At 45.2% G+C, this 20,394-nt stretch overlaps 1 protein-coding gene across 1 annotated transcript in view; it reads right to left on the reverse strand.

Annotated features, from left to right (window-relative positions):
• Window positions 1-9,133: 9,133 nt before the first annotated feature.
• LOC143293147 (uncharacterized) overlaps window positions 9,134-20,394 on the reverse strand; it is an 80,032-nt gene continuing 68,771 nt past the window's right edge. The window contains exons 18-20 of the mRNA XM_076604063.1: window positions 18,578-18,682; window positions 13,174-13,201; window positions 9,134-10,078 (exon numbers count right to left, since the gene is read on the reverse strand). Of these exons, the coding sequence (XP_076460178.1) occupies window positions 9,838-10,078; window positions 13,174-13,201; window positions 18,578-18,682 (374 nt within the window). The 3' untranslated portion in view covers window positions 9,134-9,837. The remainder of the gene's footprint in view (window positions 10,079-13,173; window positions 13,202-18,577; window positions 18,683-20,394) is intronic.

Consider the following 20,394-nt stretch of genomic DNA (forward strand, 5'->3'; position numbering starts at 1 on the left):
GGGGGAAACGTTTATCAAACATAGAACCCCAACCCCACACACATGTAACTGGGGAAACGTTTACCAAACCCCATCCCCACACATATGTAACTGGGGAAACGTTTATCAAACATAGAACCCATCCCCACACACATGTAACTGGGGAAACGTTTATCAAACATAGAACCCCAACCCCACACATATGTAACTGGGGAAACGTTTATCAAACATAGAACCCCATCCCCACACATATGTAACTGGGGAAACGTTTATCAAACATAGAACCCAATCCCCACACATATGTAACTGGGGAAACGTTTATCAAACATAGAACCCATCCCCACACACATGTAACTGGGGAAACGTTTATCAAACATAGAACCCCAACCCCACACATATGTAACTGGGGGAAACGTTTACCAAACCCCATCCCCACACATATGTAACTGGGGAAACGTTTATCAAACATAGAACCCCATCCCCACACACATGTAACTGGGCAAACGTTTATCAAGAAGGTGCATCCAACGCCCCTCTGCTTCATAGCGGATGATCTCATTGTGGTCCAGATTTGACAGTCTGTCTCAGTGCTGGCCCGCTGAGGCGTCGTGGCATAGTGGGCCAGGTACTGAACATCTGATCCAGTATTCAACAGTGATCAGGCGTGGTGGCATAGTGGGCCAGGTACTGGACATCTGATCCAGTATTCAACAGTGATCAGGCGTGGTGGCATAGTGGGCCAGGTACTGGACATCTGATCCAGTATTCAACATTGATCAGGCGTCGTGGCATAGTGGGCCAGGTATTGGACATCTGATCCAGTATTCAACAGTGATCAGGCGTGGTGGCATAGTGGGCCAGGTATTGGACATCTGATCCAGTATTCAACAGTGATCAGGCGTGGTGGCATAGTGGGCCAGGTACTGGACATCTGGTCCAGTATTCAACAGTGATCAGGCGTGGTGGCATAGTGGGCCAGGTACTGGACATCTGATCCAGTATTCAACAGTGATCAGGCGTCGTGGCATAGTGGGCCAGGTATTGGACATCTGATCCAGTATTCAACAGTGATCAGGCGTGGTGGCATAGTGGGCCAGGTATTGGACATCTGATCCAGTATTCAACAGTGATCAGGCGTGGTGGCATAGTGGGCCAGGTACTGGACATATGATCCAGTATTCAACAGTGATCAGGCGTCGTGGCATAGTGGGCCAGGTATTGGAATCTGATCCAGTATTCAACAGTGATCAGGCGTGGTGGCATAGTGGGCCAGGTATTGGACATCTGATCCAGTATTCAACAGTGATCAGGCGTGGTGGCATAGTGGGCCAGGTATTGGACATCTGATCCAGTATTCAACAGTGATCAGGCGTGGTGGCATAGTGGGCCAGGTATTGGACATCTGATCCAGTATTCAACAGTGATCAGGGTTCGAGGCCCGTTTTGGTAGAGAGTTGTTTCCATGGAGGGAAAGTTAAAACGGCGGAAGACGAGGATTGGTCTCCGCCTTCCCATGCCAAGCTCTAGACAACAGCGGATATTCCTTCACTGCCCTGACTGCCGTAAACGGCCATGGGACCTTTGACCTTTTCTTAACCTGAACCCCGACACACGGGATCTGCACACATCTGTAGTGTTTGACAACCGTCTGCAATGTAGGAAGAAAAGTGTCCGGGACCTTTTTGACACGTACATAAAAATCACTCCCAGACCTCAGAGACTTTGTTGGTGCTGACCCCACCTGATCTTTAACGATCCCCAGTGTAGCCGAGAGAGGTTGGTGGAGGGTGGTGGGGGAGGGGGAGGGTAGTGGAGGGAGGGTGGACCAGAAGAAATCCTCTCGTCCCTCCCCAGCCCGCCATCAAAGCCCAGTTGTTGACCTGTGTAGCATAGTGGGGACTGTGCCGAGTTTAACGACCCCCATGCCCCGGGCTGTTCCCACACCCATGATGACGATGCTTGGCCAGGACATTCAAGTTTACGGGCCTGGAAATAGATCTTTAACTCTTCATCTCCGAGCCGCCTTAGCTGGGGAGGGACGGGCAGGTTATTGTTTTACTGCCAGCCTTTCACCTCGCCAAGGATTGAGAACTCTTTCATCTTTCCACTCGAGTTAATGTTCGGCTTTTCGCATGCACTCGGGGTGCGCTGTGACTGTTAAACAAGTAAGACTTTTGTTTCTTGTCTTTCCTTGTATGATAGAAGAGGAGAGGGGTGAGGGGGGTGGGCATTCTTTTATGGCCTGGCAGTTGACAGGGGTCAGAACTGACGCCGCGAATGAGTTAACAAGTGCCGGATGTGGTCTGGTTACTTGTTTGATGCCAACGGAAAGTGTCTGCGTCTACAGTGCTGTTGTGGCGTCCCTTCTGCTCGCTCCCCTTATTTTATGTTCCAGTAAAAATCATGCTTCATATCAGGTACGGAATCGTCTGTAAATCAAGCCCCCACCCCCGCCCCTCCCCAACCGTCTCTGTCCCTTCGTGGCCCCTGTTCACACAGCAGGACAAGGCAACACAAGCTGGGACACACGGGACTAGCCCATCACTGAAAGTCATAAGCATTTGTCATTATACAAGGACACAGGCATTAACTGAGGTGTCTATGTGCTTTGTGAGAGAGATGGGAATAACTATTGGGCTTTCACAATTTTCACATAGCCTCCGTGTCTGTCTTTTTGCCTTTTTAAGACAGAGTATCTATTTTACAGTGTTTTTTGTGTGTTTGTTTGTGTGTGTGTGTGTGTGTGTGTGTGTGTGTGTGTACGCGCGGTTTTTTTTGTTTTTTGTTTTGTTTTTTTTTTTTTGGGGGGGGGGGGGGTCGTGATTGTTTTGTTGACTGAAGTGTGCATCACACAAGACTCCTGCTGAAAGCCTTACCTTTCCTGTATGTTCCTGTCCCATACAGACCTAAGGTTGGCTTCCATGCTGTGACCAGTGCCTTGGATTTATGTCTGTGTCATCTGCCCTTGATGAAGCTGATGCGGTGTTGCGTATGTTGCTGGTCGGCAGGTTTGGACGCCTCGTTGAATTAGAAACTGCAGGTTGTGAGTCACTGTTGTGGCGTTCAAATTCCAAGTCTAGGTCGTAGATATGGACCGTTGTATATTTGGAATGTCGTCTGCCGTAAATATAAGAAGACAGTTATTGTATTGTACTGTGTTGCGATACGTTGCATTGTACTGTTCACACACACGCGGACACACACGCGGACGCACACACACTGGCCTAAGTCTTTCTTTCACTATTGGACCTGTCATTCTGTGGGCTCTTCGGCTGGGGAGGATCACTGTGTAAATGATGTTATTTTGTTTGACACCATCACCAATACATCATTATGGATTGTTATCCCTTGTGTAGAAGGTGACGTTATTTGTATGACACCATCACCAATACATCATTATGGATTGTTATCCCTTGTGTAGAAGGTGACGTTATTTTGTTTGACATCATCACCAATACATCATTATGGATTGTTTTTCCTTATTATGGATTGTTATCCCTTGTGTAGAAGGTGATGTTATTTTGTTTGACACCTTCACCAATACATCATTATGGATTGTTTTTCCCTTGTGTAGAAAGTGATGTTATTTGTTTGACACCATCACCAATACATCATTATGGATTGTTATCCCTTGTGTAGAAGGTGACGTTATTTGTTTGACACCATCACCAATACATCATTATGGATTGTTATCCCTTGTGTAGAAGGTGACGTTATTTGTTTGACATCATCACCAATACATCATTATGGATTGTTTTTCCCTTGTGTAGAATGTGACGTTATTTGTTTGACACCATCACCAATATATCATTATGGATTGTTATCCCTTGTGTAGAAGGTGACGTTATTTGTTTGACACCATCACCAATACATCATTATGGATTGTTATCCCTTGTGTAGAAGGTGACGTTATTTGTTTGACATCATCACCAATACATCATTATGGACTGTTTTTCCCTTGTGTAGAAGGTGATGTTATTTGTTTGACATCATCACCAATACATCATTATGGATTGTTTTTCCCTTGTGTACAATGTGACGTTATTTGTTAGACACCATCACCAATATATCATTGTGGATTGTTATCCCTTGTGTAGAAGGTGACGTTATTTGTTTGACACCATCACCAATACATCATTATGGATTGTTATCCCTTGTGTAGAAGGTGACGTTATTTGTTTGACATCATCACCAATATATCATTGTGGATTCTGTTGTTTTGTGATTGTTTGTTTGTTGTTGTTTTTTTTGTTGTTTTTTGGGTTTTTTGTGTGTAGAATAACAATACTAATGATAATAGTATCTATATAGCACTGAATCTGTGCAGAGTTAAATCAAAGTGCTTTCACACCAGTCATTCACGCGCTTGCGTAACTCAAAAACTGGAGAATCCGAAGACAAGGAAGCGGCAAGGGAAGATTATCTTGGGAAGAGGTGGGTTTTTAAGCCCAGACCTGAAAGAGCTGAGTGCCAAATGCAAAGACAGAGAAAGAACGGCGGTCAACAGTGGAGTCTTTGAATCTGGGTATGCGTAAACAGAGTGGATCCAAAGCCGATCGTAGAGAGCGAGCTGGTTATATTATGATAGATGGTTGTATTATTGGTTTGACATCATCACCACCAAATCAGTTTGGATTATGTTTTCGTCTTGTGTAGGAGGTGGTATTTTTGGATCAAAACGATCTCCATCATCTCAGTGTGGATTATGATTTTCCCTTGTGTAGGAGGTAATAATATTGTTTTGACATCATCACCAACACATCAGTGTGGATGACATTGGGATTTTTTCCTTAAGTAGAAGGTGATATTTTTGGTTTGAAATGATCACTGCCATATCAGTGTGGATTATGATTTTCCCTTGTGTAGAGGGTGATATGATTGGTTTGGCATCATCACCACCATATCAGTGTGGAATATGTTTATTTTCATTGTGTAAGTTATAGAAGGTGATATGATTGGTTTGGCATCATCACCACCATATCAGTGTGGAATATGTTTATTTTCATTGTGTAGGTTATAGAAGGTGATATGATTACTTTGGCATCATCACCACCATATCAGTGTGGAATATGTTTATTTTCGTTGTGTAAGTTATAGAAGGTGATATGATTGGTTTGGCATCATCACCACCATATCAGTGTGGAATATGTTTATTTTCATTGTGTAAGTTATAGAAGGTGATATGATTGGTTTGGCATCATCACCACCATATCAGTGTGGAATGTGTTTATTTTCATTGTGTAGGTTAAATTACTGGTTTGAAATTATCATCATCATACCAGTGTGGATTATGTTTGTTTTTTCCTTTGTGTAGAAGTTTATATGATTTCTTTGACACAGTCACCACCATATCATTTCAGTCTTCACACTACACCAGCGAAACAGAAAGACAATATACATAAACCAATTTACACCACACCAGCGTAACAGAAAGACAATATACATAAACCAATTTACACCACACCAGCGTAACAGAAAGACAATATACATAAACCAGTTTACACCACACCAGCGTAACAGAAAGACAATATACATAAACCAATTTACACCACACCAGCGTAACAGAAAGACAATATACATAAACCAGTTTACACCACACCAGCGAAACAGAAAGACATTATACATAAACCAGTTTACACCACACCAGCGAAACAGAAAGACAATATACATAAACCAATTCACACCACATCAGCGTAATAGAAAGACAATATACATAAACCAGTTTAGCATTTGCATGACACGTACAGTAAGGCAGCAAACGAATTTTTACCAAACAAACAAACAGCACAACACAAACAAGGAATAACACCGACGACATGACATTTCAGTTCTGAACTCAAGTCCACAGTGACAGTCAGGTTTAACTCTCTCCCTACGAACGGCGAAAGAGACGACGTTAACAGCGTTTCACCCCAATTACCACCATCAAAATATTGCAAGCGGAAGGCTCTTATACTGAAGAGGTGAATGTTGACAAAGAATACCACAATTCTGACGACGGAAGCTGAAGGTTGGGTTATTGAGACACCCACTGGACATCCGAGGGGTCTGTGTAGAGGAGAAGAGAGGACTGGCCGTACTGAGTGGGTTAATGGATCACATGTACTGAACCAATCGACGCAGGGCTAATGTGTCTTCCTACATTTCTATAATCACCATAAGTGCAAAGGCAAGTCAATATCTAGGACTCCACAATACCTTCACACACACACACAAAAAAGACGATAGGGATATTTCGATATGTTCTATCACTAATTAGTGGGCTCGTTCTGTTTTCTATAGCTGTTGTTGAGGTGTGTGGAGAAGGCGACGTGGTGGATGTTGCTTTCAAGTATGTTTGTTTGGGGTTTTAATGCATGCGATTGGTTTTGAATGCTTTAACTGGATACTGAGTTTAGCATATATACTTAAGTATTGGGATTTAAGTATTGTGACTGCTTTCTGAATATTCCGTGTATGCTGTTGAGGTGTTTAGAAAGAGGGATGAGAGTGTTTTTAAGTATTGCGATTTTTTATGTCTGTTAAAGTATTAATTCAGCATTGTGTTGTATGCGACCAGTGTTAAGTATTGAATTTGGTTTTAAGTATTGTAACGTTGTAGGTTTTGTGATATTACTAGTGATGTTGGGCGTTGTGATATGTGAAGGTGCATTGGCTGGGTGTGTGGTGTATGATGTGTGTGGTGAGAGTGGTGTTGTGTGTGTGTGTGTGTGTGTGTGTGTGTGTGTGTGTGTGTGTTTGAAACCTGCTTTGGTGTTTGGCTAGCTGTCTGTGGTGCGGTGCGGTGTGGTGTGTGGATGGATTGTTGTTGTTGTTGTCTGTGGTGCGGTGTGGTGTGTGGATGGATTGTTGTTGTTGTTGTCTGTGGTGCGGTGCGGTGTGGTGTGTGGATGGATTGTTGTTGTTGTTGTCTGTGGTGCGGTGTGGTGTGTGGATGGATTGTTGTTGTTGTTGTCTGTGGTGCGGTGTGGTGTGTGGATGGATTATTGTTGTTGTTGTTGTCTGTGGTGCGGTGTGATGTGTGGATGGATTATTGTTGTTGTTGTCTGTGGTGCGGTGTGGTGTGTGGATGGATTGTTGTTGTTGTTGTCTGTGGTGCGGTGTGGTGTGTGGATGGATTGTTGTTGTTGTTGTCTGTGGTGCGGTGTGGTGTGTGGATGGATTGTTGTTGTTGTTGTCTGTGGTGCGGTGTGGTGTGTGGATGGATTGTTGTTGTTGTTGTCTGTGGTGCGGTGCGGTGTGGTGTGTGGATGGATTGTTGTTGGTGTTGTCTGTGGTGCGGTGTGGTGTGTGGATGGATTGTTGTTGTTGTTGTCTGTGGTGCGGTGTGGTGTGTGGATGGATTGTTGTTGTTGTTGTCTGTGGTGCGGTGTGATGTGTGGATGGATTATTGTTGTTGTTGTCTGTGGTGCGGTGTGGTGTGTGGATGGATTGTTGTTGTTGTTGTCTGTGGTGCGGTGTGGTGTGTGGATGGATTGTTGTTGTTGTTGTCTGTGGTGCGGTGTGGTGTGTGGATGGATTGTTGTTGTTGTTGTCTGTGGTGCGGTGTGGTGTGTGGATGGATTGTTGTTGTTGTTGTCTGTGGTGCGGTGTGGTGTGTGGATGGATTGTTGTTGTTGTTGTCTGTGGTGCGGTGTGGTGTGTGGATGGATTGTTGTTGTTGTTGTATGTGGTGCGGTGTGGTGTGTGGATGGATTATTGTTGTTGTTGTTGTCTGTGGTGCGGTGTGGTGTGTGGATGGATTATTGTTGTTGTTGTCTGTGGTGCGGTGTGCTGTGTGGATGGATTATTGTTGTTGTTGTCTGTGGTGCGGTGTGGTGTGTGGATGGATTATTGTTGTTGTTGTCTGTGGTGCGGTGTGGTGTGTGGATGGATTGTTGTTGTTGTTGTCTGTGGTGCGGTGTGGTGTGTGGATGGATTGTTGTTGTTGTTGTCTGTGGTGCGGTGTGGTGTGTGGATGGATTGTTGTTGTTGTTGTGTGTGGTGCGGTGTGGTGTGTGGATGGATTGTTGTTGTTGTTGTGTGTGGTGCGGTGTGGTGTGTGGATGGATTGTTGTTGTTGATGTCTGTGGTGCGGTGTGGTGTGTGGATGGATTGTTGTTGTTGTTGTGTGTGGTGCGGTGTGGTGTGTGGATGGATTGTTGTTGTTGTTGTCTGTGGTGCGGTGTGGTGTGTGGATGGATTGTTGTTGTTGTTGTTGTCTGTGGTGCGGTGTGGTGTGTGGATGAATTGTTGTTGTTGTTGTTGTTGTTGTCTGTGGTGCGGTGTGCTGTGTGGATGGATTATTGTTGTTGTTGTCTGTGGTGCGGTGTGGTGTGTGGATGGATTGTTGTTGTTGTTGTTGTCTGTGGTGCGGTGTGCTGTGTGGATGGATTATTGTTGTTGTTGTCTGTGGTGCGGTGTGCTGTGTGGATGGATTGTTGTTGTTGTTGTTGTTGTTGTTGTGTGTGGTGCGGTGTGGTGTGTGGATGGATTATTGTTGTTGTTGTCTGTGGTGCGGTGTGCTGTGTGGATGGATTATTGTTGTTGTTGTTTGTGGTTTGGTGTGGTGTGTGGATGGATTATTGTTGTTGTTGTTGTCTGTGGTGCGGTGTGGTGTGTGGATGGATTGTTGTTGTTGTTGTCTGTGGTGCGGTGTGGTGTGTGGATGGATTGTTGTTGTTGTTGTCTGTGGTGCGGTGTGCTGTGTGGATGGATTATTGTTGTTGTTGTCTGTGGTGCGGTGTGGTGTGTGGATGGATTATTGTTGTTGTTGTCTGTGGTGCGGTGTGGTGTGTGGATGGATTATTGTTGTTGTTGTCTGTGGTGCGGTGTGCTGTGTGGATGGATTGTTGTTGGTGTTGTCTGTGGTGCGGTGTGGTGTGGTGTGTCGTGTTTGTTTCTTCCTTGGATCAACTTGCACATTTTGATGAATGTGTTTTTAATTGGAACTATTGTAACTGTACAGCGCTTAGAGCAAAATTATTTGATTAAGTGCTTTAAAAAAAACAACGTGTATTATTATTATTATTATTATTGTTGTTGTTGTTGTTGTTGTTGTTGTATTTGTTGTTATATTAATTATTATTATTAAATCTGAACAGCGTAGCCATTTAAGGTAGTTGAAGCATATTCCAAACATCTTTGGAAATTCTTCATAGTTTCGAAACTGGCAACTTTTATTTGGGACATGCTGTACAAAAAAGTTAATTATCTACCTTCAGCTGTAAGTGAAAATATAAAATCATTGTACATATAGAACTTATCATTGTACAAATTCTGCAACAATTTCTTCGTTCCTCTTCGGTTCTACCCGACTTTTGAATCTATCATAAGCATTAGATACGTCTCTCCAAATGATTAGCTCTCTTTAGAAATCTTTGAGGACCGTGGTTTTCAAAACTATTTCAAGATGCAAGCTGTGCAATCTTGTTCCGTTTGAAACTTGTTGGAAGCAAATGTCTTTCCCAGGACAGTGACAGTGCTTGCATTGAAGCTTAAATATTGGGTACTCCTTTCCCTTCCATTTCTACGTCATGTACTGTATACACTCGTTTGACCTTGTGCGGTTTTTGAAGTTGAAAGCACGTCTTGTTGTTTGACATCACTGTCAGGTGTGAGTGGCAACACCATCATAAATAAACAACAACTAGTTTCGATAAAATGGAATTAATTCCAGTTCTGCTGTTCTGCTCAGAGGTGCTGGATTCTTTTTGGACCAAAATGTAAAACAAACCTTTTACTTCAACAAACTTATCTGGCATCTTCATTTCCGTTAAATTATATAGATCCTTTCTGACCAAAACGTGAAACAATTTTTCTAGTTCACCAAATGTATCTGACATGTCAATTTCACTATCAAACCAGAGTCCATGGCTGTTACATTTCGGATTCATCCGAGTCCAGGGTGTTGACAGACTCTTCATCTGAAGAGGCGTTGGAGGGATGTGAAGAGATGTCGGAACCTTTTGAGAACACCAGGCGTTCTGACGAGGCGGAATCATCACTGTCTGTCCGGTGCCTGTCCGAAGATGCCGAATCGTCACTCACTGACACGTCTTTGGCTCTAGACTCCGCGTTAATCTGGTCCACGTCTAACGACAGTTGGAACAGCCGTTCCCTGCAATAGGAAGGAGATGTGCACTTTCTGTGTAGTGTTGTGAACACAATGGGACTGTGACTGTATAGGTGTGTGTGTGTGTGTGTGTGGTTAAAGCGTTAGATTTTCAATCTGAGGGTCCGAATCTCGGTAGCGGCGCCTGGTGGGTAAAGGATGGAGATTTTTTCCAATTTCCCAGGTCAACATATGTGCAGACCCGCTAGTGCCTGAACCCCCTTCGTGTGTATACGAAAGCAGAAGATCAAATACGCACGTTAAAGATCCTGTAATCCATGTCAGTGTACGATGAGTTATGAAGACACGAAAATACCCAGCATGCATTAACCACGACAGAATCATCAGCACGTCGATGTTGATCATGTAACAGAAAGAAGAAGAAAGAAGAAAGTGTGTGTGTATATCATCTTCATTTACCCTGGTATTATTCTAATAAGTGAATTACCCTGGTTGTATTCTAATAAGTGAATTACCCTGGTTTTATTCTAATAAGTGAATTACCCTGGTTTTATTCTAATAAGTGAATTACCCTGGTATTATTCTAATAGTGAATTACCCTGGAAGACAGACAGACAGAGACAGAAACAGACAGACAGAAACAGACAGACAGACAGAGACAGAAACAGACAAACAGACAAACAAACAAACAGACAGACAGACAGACAGAGAGAGAGACAGAGAGAGAGGGAGAGGGAGAGAGCCACCGAGGTAAGACCCAGACAAAGGGTGAACTTTGAATATTCCAAGTGGCCAAGGATGCGACTTGAGACATCTGTTGAAAGCGGACACAGAACGAAGCAAGGAAAAGACGAACTTTGTAACGAGGAAAGTAGAATCAACATGACTGCTATTGTTCATCCAGCCCTCGGAGCAAAAAAGATAAATTCAGAGTAATCAGATAACAGAGAGAGAGAGAGAGAGAGAGAGAGAGAGAGAGAGAGAGAGAGAGAAAAGTTTGATCAAAGGTAAATAAAAACTAAAATGTAAGTAAACATGTAAATTTCCTTTAGAAAATAATCATATACACACATAGATCAATGGTAAGAATCATCACACTTATGTCAGCAAAGTCGTGTAAACGTTATTAGAATCATCACACTTATATCAGGAAAGTCGTGTAAACGTTATTACAATCATCACACTTATGTCAGCAAAGTCGTGTAAACGTTATAAGAATCATCACACTTATATCAGGAAAGTCGTGTAAACGTTATTAGAATCATCACACTTATATCAAGAAAGTCGTGTAAACGTTATCATCACACTTATATCAGGAAAGTCGTGTAAACGTTATAAGAATCATCACACTTATATCAGGAAAGTCGTGTAAACGTTATAAGAATCATCACACTTATATCAGGAAAGTTGTGTAAACAATGTATCATCACACTTATATCAGGAAAGTCGTGTAAACGTTATCATCACACTTATATCAGGAAAGTCGTGTAAACGTTATCATCACACTTATATCAGGAAAGTCGTGTACACGGTATGAATTTACACAGCCTGCAAGCGTATCCATCAGTTTCAGCTTCTTTTCTCAAGGAGGCGTCACTGCGTTCGGACAAATCCATATACGCACACCGCATCTGCGAGGCAGATGTCTGACCAGCAGCATAACCAAACAGGCTAGTCAGGCCAACATACTTGTGAACCCATCAGAGTGGGTTTCTGTACAGCCTTTTGCCAGAGGACACCTCTCTCGGTGCATGGGTACCTTTTCAGTGCGCCAAGTGCACACCACGGGACCTCGGTTTATCGTCCCATGCGAGTGATTTGACGCTGACGTGGATTTTCCAGTCAAACAAAGCTGACACCGGGATCCAAACCCACACCCTCACAGACACTGTACTTGTAGATAAGCATCCTAACCATTCTGCAACCTGCCTCCTTATCTATGAGACGTGTGATATTTATTTTTGAAAACATCAAGGCGTGTGTGCACCTTAACGAAGATAGCATGGTAGTCCACAGACAATGACCCGAGATAACAGACAACACACACAGTGGCGGGCAGTGAAGAAACACACACCACTCAGTGGCGCCGCACTGTGTGACACGCTCTCTGGCACAGCAGACCAAATTTGACACGGTTGTGACAAACAGTAACACAGCAATGTGTTGAGACAAACAGTAACACAGCAATATCATGTTGTGACAAACAGCAACACAGCAATATCATGTTGTGACAAACAGCAACACAGCAATATCATTTTGTGACAAACAGCAACACAGCAATATCATGTTGTGACAAACAGCAACACAGCAATATCATTTTGTGACAAACAGTAACACAGCAATGTGTTGTGACAAACAGCAACACAGCAATATCATGTTGTGACAAACTAACACAGCAATGTGTTGTGACAAACAGCAACACAGCAATATCATGTTGTGACAAACAGTAACACAGCAATGTGTTGTGACAAACAGTAACACAGCAATATCATGTTGTGACAAACAGCAACACAGCAATGTGTTGTGACAAACAGTAACACAGCAATATCATGTTGTGACAAACAGTAACATGTTGTGACAAACGGTAACACAGCAATATCATGTTGTGACAAACAGTAACACAGCAATGTGTTGTGACAAACAGCAACACAGCAATATCATGTTGTGACAAACAGTAACACAGCAATATCATGTTGTGACAAACAGTAACACAGCAAAGTGATGTGACAAACAGTAACACAGCAATATCATGTTGTGACAAACAGTAACACAGCAATGTGTTGTGACAAACAGTAACACAGCAATATCATGTTGTGACAAACAGTAACACAACAATATCATGTTGTGACAAACGGTAACACAGCAATATCATGTTGTGACAAACGGTAACATGTTGTGACAAAAAGTAACACAGCAATATCATGTTGTGACAAACAGTAACACAGCAATATCATGTGACAAACACGAGCACAACATAAAGTTGCGGCAAACAGTAACACAACAATAATTATCATGTTGTGACAAACAGTAACACAGTAATATTATGTTGTGACAAACACTAACACAACACACATCAACAAAATGGCTGTAACTTTACAGGCAGTGCTGAGAGTGTGCTGCTGCAGTGTAAAAACTTTTACCTTGTTCTCTCTATGTCCTCAATAATTTCTGAAACAAAAACCACAAGGTGTAATCATTGTGAAAACACACTCCTTGTCTCAAACAACGCACATGTGTGTGTGTGTGAGTGTGAATCTCATAAATCTTTTTTTTATTTCAATTTAATTTCTTTGTTATACTCACAGAGAGAGAGAGAGAGAGAGAGATTGGACTGTCACGAACAAGGGTTGTGTGTGTGTGTGTTTGTGTGTGTGTGTGCCTGTGTTTGTGTCACTCGTGCATCACGTGTTGCTTGTAGCTTGTGTAATGCACGTGATGCACTGTCTAGCACCAAGTGGCAGTTTCCGTTTTGGTGAGCTGTGGAAGTTTTCCTCTTTTGGAGAACTGGTAGGCGATGGTCTGACTGTGGAGCAAGAAACTTAGCCAGGACAAGATGTTGTCAGGTCCGACAGGGACGCTTAGTAAGACATGCTTCACTTTGAAGACACAGGTTGTCGCGAGAAACTGACGCCCAGCCGGTAATTTGGCCGGAATACATAGCCCGTTGAGGTATCTATTTATCTAGCGTCGTTACATGGGTAAAATTATCTATCAGTTTGTAGTATGTCCGCTGTACTTCCGTCCAGAAAATTTATGTACTCGTTACTAGTCAGTTTTGCTCTCCACATGTTCGTCACCCGAATTTACCTCTGTCGTCACTTGTGCTAGTCTTGCATTTTCATCGTAGATAGCTATTCTCTAGTCTTGAACGTTACCAATTTATGTAAAAACTGTTACGTGGTATTTGGTAGGAATATTTGGTTCTTCTATGTGTTAATTCGGTATTACTTTTCACTCTAAATTGACCATTTTTGTATGACTTAACGTATTGTCAATGTCCTAAAATTACTCATCTCTTTCTCCTGGTTCATCATCATTCATTTTGCCCATCGCTCCTGGTGGAGCATAGGCCATCGACGACCCCTCGCCATCGCACTCTGTTCTGGGCTGTTCTGGCCATTCCAGTCCAGTTGGTCCCTTGCTGCTTCAGCTCTGCCTCGGTATCTCGCCTCCAGCTGTTGCGAGGCCGACCTCTCTTCCTCTTTCCCTGCGGGTTCCAGGTGAGGGCTTGGCGTGTGATGCTGGACAGTGGCTTCTTGAGGGTGTGTGCGATCCAGCCCCACTTCCTCCGCAGTATCTGCTTGGCCACTGGTTCCTGTCCCGCTTGCTCCCACAGATCTTCGTTTCGGATCTTCTCCTGCCATCGGATCTTGTAGATGCGCCTCAGACAAGTGTTGAAGAATGTCTGAATCTTCTGCTGCATCGTCTGTGTTGTCCGCCATGTCTCGCATCCGTAGAGCAGAACTGACTTCACATTGGAGTTGAAGATGCGGAGTTTGGTTTTCATACTGATTGCTCCAGATGTTCTTGAGCATGATGAAAGCTGTTCTTGCCTTGCCGATTCTGGCTGTGACATCTCGGTCCGTGCCTTCCTGTCGGTCAACCACGCTTCCCAAGTAGACGAAAGACTCCACCTCCCTGATGGTCGTCAGCGAAGTCGAGATCGCCCAGCTGTGTCCAGAGTGTCCACTGTATACCGTTGTTCCTGCCTGTTGTAGTGGTCTTCATGATCCAGTCAATGACCAGAGGAAGAAGAACGCTGACAGCAGGCACCCCTGACGAACTCCGGTCTTCACTTCGAAACTTTCGGACAGCTGGCCTGCGTGGGCAATCCTGCAGCTCATGTCCTGGTAGGTGCACCGGATGAGGGAGATGATCTTCTCTGGGACTCTGTAGTGCCTCAGCGTCTCTCTGTCCACACTGTCGAAGACCTCCTCATAATCTATAAAGTTGATGTAGAGGGGGGAGTTCCACTCCAGCGACTGCTCCACGATGATGCGCAGGTTGGCGATCTGGTTGGCACAGGATTTGTTCCGCCGGAAGCCTGCCTGCTGGTCTCGGAGCTTGGGGTCCTTCTCCCAGATCTTGCTGAAGAGGCTGTATAGCATGTTGACAGCTGTTTCCATGTATGCTTTGATGGCTTCTGCTGGTATGTCGTCCGGCCCTGCAGCCTTCCCATTTCTCGATGGCCTTCTTGATCTCTGCCTTTGAGGGTTTGTCGCAGCTGATGGGCAGTTCTGTCTCTGCAGGTGGAATGTCTGGTGGTGCGTCAGGGGCGGGGCGGTTCAGCAGCTCCCTGAAGTGTTCTGCCCATTGCTTCAGCTGTTCCTCGATTGTTGTCAATGGGTTCCCGTTCTTATCCTTCACTGGCTTGTCTGTCTGCTGGAACTTGCCCGTCAGCTTCTTGGTCACCAGGTACAGGTCCTTCAGGTTCCCCTGTCCGGCTGCTGCCTCTGCTTGACTGGCCAGGTCGTCGATGTAGTCCCTCTTGTCCTTCTTGATGCTCCTCTTTACATCTCTGTCCGCTGCTGTGTACTCTTCCTGTGCCTTTGCCTTAGTTGCTCTTGTTCTGCTCATGTTCAGCAAAGTTTTCTTCTCTTTCCTTGTTTCCAGCTTGTGGATGGTGTTGGCAGAGATCCATTCCTTGTGCTGAGTTTTCTTCTTGCCAAGGACCTCTTCACATGTATCGTGCCAGAGCTTCTTGCTGTGTTGCCACTGTGTCTCGATGTCCATCTCACCGTCTTCTATCAGCTCTTGTAGTGGCTGGAATCTGTTGGAAAGGCTGATCTGGAATGCTGCTTGTGTGTTCTTGTTTCTGAGCAGTCCAACATTGTACCTTGTCCGTGTGTTGTTGGTGAATCTCTTGAGGCGAAGTCTCACTGTCGTCGTAAGAAGGTGGTGGTCTGATGACATATCGGCTCCTCTCATCACTCGTACATCCTGCCATGATTTCCTGAACTTGCGGCTAATGCAGATGTGGTCGATCTGGTTCTCCGTGACGTGGTTCGTGGATCTCCATGTGGCCTTGTGGATGCGCTTGTGTGGGAAGATACTTCCTATCACCATCTGGTTCAGGGCGCACAGGTCTGCAAAGCGCTCACCATTCTCATTCATCTGTCCCAGTCCGTGTGTGCCCATGGTGTCCTCGTAGCCGGTGTTGTCCCTTCCGATCTTGGCGTTGAAATCTCCCATCAGTATGGCTATGTCTTTGGCTCCTCTTCTGTCTAACACTGTCTGTAGTTGTTGGTAGAAGTCATCTTTCTTTTCTTCCGCATCATTGGTGGGAGCATAGCACTGGATGATGTTCAGCCTGATGTCATTCTTCTTGGTGGTAAACTTGGCTGTGATGATGCGGGAATTGACAGGTTCCCAGCTGATGAGTGCTCCCTGTGCCTCCGGTGCCAGCATCAGGGCCACACCCTCAGTGTGAGGGGCTCCATCCTCTTTGTGTGTCCCGAATACAGCAGTTGCTCTCCAGATGAAAGTCTCATCTGTCCTGAGTGTAGCCACCTTGTCTCACTCAATCCTAGCACTCCGATCTTGTAGTTTTTCATCTCTCTCGCTACTTGGATGGTTCTTCCTGCTTCATACATCGTCCTGATGTTCCATGTGGCTATTCGCGTTGTTGTCCTGGGTGTCAGAAGGGGAGTCAGCCTTGCAGCTTCCTTTCGGCTTTTACTGCACTGCGTCATAAGTCTCCGGGACGGAGACACTTCCTTGCCCAGGTGAATGTTTTGGTTCTTTGTCGTCGATGCTTCTGTAACTGGTCTTTTTTACAGGCAGGGTAGTTAGCCCTACGCAAACCCCTTTATCCTCCGGGCGAGGTGGTTCTGCCTTAGTCGCCTCTTACGACATGCATGGCAGGGCAGTGGGTCTATTCTATCAGTGCCCGACCCACAGGGCACTCTCCTGGTTCTGAATGTGGAAATAACAGGGAAGTAAAGGATTAGCCTTTGATTGGGAAATCATGTTCAGTGGGTTTATAAGTCACTTTGGGAAATAACTGTTTAATTGGGGCTAAACCAGAATGCTAAAGCTTTTGGCTGAACTACTATTTTGTAGAAAAGAATAAGAGGTGCGAAAACAGTTCCATCATATTTGTTGTGTTTGCTTTACCTGTTAACCTGGTGTGATACAGTGGATGTGAAGGAGTCACTGTCCATGATAGTGGAACATAGTGCTGTAGTGATTCCTCTTCCGCCCCGAGATGGTGGGCGGCGGCTGAGTCATACCCGGATTGTTGTGGATAATTTGTAAGAAACTAACGCGCGGATTCTAGGTTTTGTCGCTAGGGGACTCCACTCTCCCTCTGTGGAGACTCGACATCATCCCATGGCCCTGTTCCGTCGTGAGGAACTCAAGCATCGTTTGTGGACGTGATTCCCCAAGACCTACACCTGAGACGGCTGACATTCCTGGACAACTGGAACTGTGTAGTACCAACTCCCCCCCCCCCCCCCCACACCCACACCTCACACACATACACCCTACCTCCCCACCTCCCGCTTTAGGCTGAGTATTGTGGAAAAAACAAACAAATACCGACATTCAAAAGTCTGGAAGGGGAATCAGTTTGGGATGTGTTTCTTCTGCGGAAAAGGAAAGTGAAGACTGTGTCGAATTGATCTGAAATAGGTCTTATGGTATTGTGTCTGTGTTGTAAATATTTGGAGTCAGTTTGTGTCTTTGTTCCCTGCTTTTGTGTTGGTGAGGGTAAGTGACGGCATGAGAGATTTGGCCACAACTTCTGTAGGAACAGTTGTACGCGACATGCCGTGGACACGAGAAATGTTCCAGCCCATTCATCCTTCCACAATCTTAATAACTGGCGTTTTTTGACACTTTACCGAAAGCTTCCTAAAATAACGCGGCTCCATCCCACAACGTCGGGTATACCTGGAAAGCGTCATTCAGTTATCTGATTATCAATTATTATTAATTCATCCACCATTCCCATCTCTTGATTAATTTATTTTTTTTTAGATTCAGCTATCAAAATGAATGATACATTTGTCAGGAATCACTTGCGAGTAATAAGCAGTTAATAAAGTGAGAAGAAAATCTCCGACGGAAAGAAACAATGCATCAACTTCTACCAGCAGAAATATAAGGCTTTCTGTATCAACATTGACAGGACATGATATAAGACTTTCTATTATATCCACATTATGGCAGGACTTCATATGACTTTCTATAAAATCCTAGATTTTCGTGCTTGCTGTTGTGTGGATATTCATTGTCTCTTTTGAGTATTGTATGATAGCCAGCCTTGTCCGGCAGGACCATCAGAACAGTAGTGCAGACAAACTGCTGCCCCGACTATCTGGGCTAGAATTTTGATTACAGTTGAAAGTGTCCAGTCCAAGTTACATCCCCACTCTCACGGCCAAGAGGGCTTTAGGGCAGTCGGCATGGGAATGCTCTCCATGAAAATGGTTCCTAAGGTCAATAAGTCTCCAAGACTTTTTTTGTTTGCTTGTTTTTTTTTTAAATAACCGAAGAAGATTAAAGTAAACTAAAACAGCGAAGCGTAGTCGTACGTACCCATCTCTCGCTCGTTCTTTTTCTTCAGACCCACGGAGACTGCCAGTATGACCAAAGCCATTGCCACGATACCTCCCATAATGGACAGCCACCACCACTGGTCGTCTTAGGGACAAAAACACACACACGCACACACACACATGCCCGCGCCCGAGCAGTATAATATAAATACATAACACCATGCACACGAAGCAGAAGCAATTACAGTATTAGCAGCAGCAGCAGTAGTAGTGTCCTAACAGCGCCACCAGCAATAGCACCAGCAGTAGTAGTGTCCTAACAGCACCAGCAGTAGTGTTAGCACCAGCAGTAGTATTAGCACCAGCAGTATTAGTGTCCTAACAGCACCAGCAGCAGTAGTATTAGCAGCAGCAGCAGTAGTGTCCTAACAGCAGCAGCAGCAGTAGTAGTGTCCTAACAGCAGCAGTGTTAGCAGCAGCAGTAGTAGTGTCCTAACAGCAGCAGTGTTAGCAGCAGCAGTAGTAGTGTCCTAACAGCAGCAGTGTCAGCAGCAGCAGTAGTAGTGTCCTAACAGCAGCAGTATTAACAGCAGCAGCAGTAGTGTTTTAACAGCAGCAGTGTTAGCAGCAGCAGCAGTAGTGTTTTAACAGCAGCAGTGTTAGCAGCAGCAGCAGTAGTGTTTTAACAGCAGTACCAGCATCAGTAACACCAGCATTAACAGCAGCAGTAAAAGTAGTAGTAGTAGCTGCAGCAGCAATAAGAATGGTGATAAGAATAATACTAAAGCTAACAATAACAGCAATAACTAGTGAAGATGATTATGATATTGATAACAATAATTGTACTGGAGATTTTAAGCATGATGATAATAAACGCATGTCAGACAGCATAATCTAACATTTACACACGTTCAGCGCGCTCACGCGGACACATACCCCTCCCCCCCCCCCACACACACACCTCCCAACACACACATACCCCTCCTCCCCCCCCCCACCTCCCAACACACACATACCCCTCCTCCCCCCCACACACCTCCCAACACACACATACCCCTCCTCCCCCCCACACACCTCCCAACACACAAACACATACCCCTCCTCCCCCCACACACCTCCCAACACACACATACCCCTCCCCCCCCTACACCTCCCAACACACACATACCCCTCCTCCCCCCCCCCCCCCACACCTCCCAACACGCAAACACATACCCCTCCTTCCCCCCACACACCTCCCAACACACACATACCCCTCCTCCCCCCCACACACCTCCCAACACACAAACACATACCCCTCCTCCCCCCACACACCTCCCAACACACACATACCCCTCCCCCCCCCTACACCTCCCAACACACACATACCCCTCCTTCCCTCCCACACACCTCCCAACACACACATACCCCTCCTCCCCCCCACACACCTCCCAACACACACATACCCCTCCTCCCCCTCCCCCACACCTCCCAACACACAAACACATACCCCTCCTCCCCCCACCACACACACACCTCCCGACACACACATACCCCTCCCCCCCTACACCTCCCAACACACAAACACATACCCCTTCTCCCCCCACACCTCCCAACACACAAACACATACCCCCCACTCACCTCTCAACAAACACATATACCCCTTCCCCCACACACCTCTCCACACACACACACACAAACGCTTCCCCCAAACACACCTCTCAACACACACACACACACACACACACACACACACACACACACAAACAAACCCTTCCCCCCCACACACCTCTCAACACACACACACACACACACACACAAACAAACCCTTCCCCCACACACACCTCTCAACACACACACACACACACACACACACA

Source organism: Babylonia areolata, chromosome 18 (genome assembly GCF_041734735.1).
Source record: "Babylonia areolata isolate BAREFJ2019XMU chromosome 18, ASM4173473v1, whole genome shotgun sequence".
Lineage (NCBI taxonomy): Eukaryota > Metazoa > Mollusca > Gastropoda > Neogastropoda > Buccinidae > Babylonia > Babylonia areolata.